The following is a 2,681-nucleotide window of genomic DNA, read 5'->3' as shown; positions in this document are numbered from 1 at the left end:
CAAAGCACAGGCTTCAGGTCCCGCTGTTATCAATACTCATCTCCGTGTTGGCAGATTGCTATCGACATATATATATATCTACATATAGATTCCTCATCCTTATTTTTCGCGTGCAATCTCCATCAATTCTTGCTTGACTCAACCCGCTCGGCTTCAATTCGCCTTTCAACATCGCCTTCAACGTCTTTTGGTCTCTAATTGAGCTCACAATGTACGTTTCAGGATGTTATTGCTTCACTTTTTAATCTCACCTCTCAGAACGAATCATGGCCCTCTTCGGTTTTCTCAGAAGAGTAGTCAGTGAAAGCGGTTCTCGTCTTTCCGACTTGTCGTCGACCGCGTCGGACAATCTCAACCCCTGCTCTGACATACTCAAAGTTAGACAAGCTTCTTCACTCGGGTGTTTGACCGCTGTACATATCAGAGCTCCACAGATCATCCCGTTGACATCGAAATGTCTATCCGCTGAGCCATCCTGGCTCAACTCCGTGCGGCTTTATAGTCATCATTGCACACTTGTCGCCGGCGGGTATCAAGCTCCCTGCGACACAGACTATAGCTCTTTTATTCCAGATCCACTATGATACCCTCCACACCTTTCACGCAATCGTCATTATATGACTTCTTTCTGCTTCCCTATGCTACGCAACGTACTAACACATACTCATCTCGCGCTGCTAAAGGTGTCACCAATCGCACAACACTGAAAATTCAGCACTCAGCCCAATGATCCGGCTGGTCAATCGAGCCAAGTCAGCTAGCGGCACCGTACATTGGGTATGTTACCTATTACGCCCTTTTTTACTCAGAAGTATAGCTGATATCGGCCTCGTAAAATTTCTTCCGCAGACGTGCCCATTCTGGTTAGCATTTCCGTTTTCTCTTTCGATCCATGACCATCCTTACTTACTACCCTGACGTTCGTACCTCAGCAAATTAAAGTCCTTCACCAGCTGGGAGGCCTTGAACCGACACACCACCAATTGTTGGCCTAAAGCTTGAACACAAATGTCGTCCCTTGTCGGCGGCCTCGTTGGTCAAGATTTTGCATAGTCCATCGTTTCTTACGAAACTCCTACACCCGCCTTTTTCGCTGTGAAGAACGAACACACAAGAAATGCACCTATATTCCACAATTTATATTATGCATATGTCGTCTCTTGCGCACTAACCCGCACAAAATACCTAATAGCTACCATGGTGGCCTAATATTTTACAATTGTAATCAAGTTTTAATTTTTTAGAGTGAAAATTTCATATGGCGATTAGCTGTTGCGCCTAATTTGCGTAGATCAACCTATCTTTTTGATGTTGCCCCCAACCCACTCATCTTCGTGGCTGTCAAATCGTACTTGTTTTTGTCTCCAATTCATTTCCCTACGACAACACGATGAATACATTCATATATTTTGTATATACTAGTCTCTTTATGCTCCATAAGCCTCTGAAAAATTTCATCAACTTGTTTTTCTCCTTGTTCCTACATTGAAATCCTCTCTTGCTGTTGTGAACTTGATTGATAGATTTTTGGAAACTTTTAGTATAATGATAGAAAAACTTTCCATGGTTCCACTCAAGTGATAAAGATGTGCCCAGGCTTGGCTCCCAGGGGAAGCTTCCAATTGTGACAAACAAGCCAAAAGGTACAGCCAACCCCCATGTTCGTATGGTAGTAGCACATTGGAAAGTGCACACAAACGTCCTGTCTGCCTCAAATGCATTATGTGTGTGCTCATTCAAGAGAACAGCCACACAGATATGGTGGCGTAAGCTAAACAGCATGTTGACAAATTTGAGAGTCTCAATATGTTTGAATCAGATCTTACAACAATCATAAAAGGCATTTTTTCCTTCCTGACACAGGTGTAATCAAGACATGTGTATCTTGAAGCACATAACACAGCTGGCACTCAGCATACAAGGTAGAAAGTTGAGATTTGATTGAAAGATATATAGGTAGTGGAGCAAGCCACTGTGCATTTTCCCTAGTACCAGTAGATAGCAGTAGTATCTTTAAACAGGGTGGCTGGATAGTCAATTGTGAATTTCAATGAAGAGTGAACCCATGGATTGAGATATGAAATGGGAACCAGTCTAGTCTCAACCACAGCCCAGCCCAGGGCTCAAATTTAGAGCTCTCCAGTATCTAATAGGGCGGTTCAAGAAGGCTTTTACAGCCCTTTTTTATAATTTACATTTTGTTCAGGCTCCATAAATTTTAAGTAAAATTTGAAGGTTGTGAACCATCTTTAGAGGTGGTTCACGGTTTTGCAATCTTGTAATTGGCCTTAAATTTTTTAAATCCTGTCCCTGAATTTTCAAAAGACAGGGACAATTGAGCCAAAAAAAGTTTCCTTCCATTCTTTGTTTTTTTTGTTCCTGGATTCTAATGATATTTGGTCAAGAAAGGACCTTTTTTTCTCGAGGGCTTCCTCTTTTATTAACAAAAATTCTGTACAAAAACACAAGAAAACAAAAATGAAAACAAGGCCAAATAAAAATGGTTTGGACAGTGTTCCTGAATTTACAAAGCTGTAAAACACAAGTTTAGAGCATCCGTCACTTTGCAATCAAGCTTTTTAAGGATTGAGCAACCCTAAAAAGGCTGATTGCAACTCGGCAACCACGTGGCTCGCAGATCTCTTCTTGAACCGCCCTAATACTAACAATGGGTTTTTGTG

General features: G+C 41.8%; 1 protein-coding gene across 1 annotated transcript; it reads left to right on the top strand.

Annotated features, from left to right (window-relative positions):
- Positions 1-200: 200 nt before the first annotated feature.
- MELLADRAFT_70551 (uncharacterized protein) lies at positions 201-1,580 on the top strand (the record flags this gene model as incomplete). Its single annotated transcript, XM_007403818.1, has 4 exons — positions 201-211; positions 684-777; positions 850-863; positions 933-1,580. Coding segments are annotated over 4 exons (180 nt in total).
- Positions 1,581-2,681: the final 1,101 nt, after the last annotated feature.

The sequence above is a fragment of the Melampsora larici-populina genome, assembly GCF_000204055.1.
Source record: "Melampsora larici-populina 98AG31 unplaced genomic scaffold MELLAscaffold_1, whole genome shotgun sequence".
Taxonomy (NCBI): Eukaryota; Fungi; Basidiomycota; class Pucciniomycetes; order Pucciniales; family Melampsoraceae; genus Melampsora; species Melampsora laricis-populina.
This window is presented reverse-complemented; position numbering and strand designations above follow the sequence as displayed.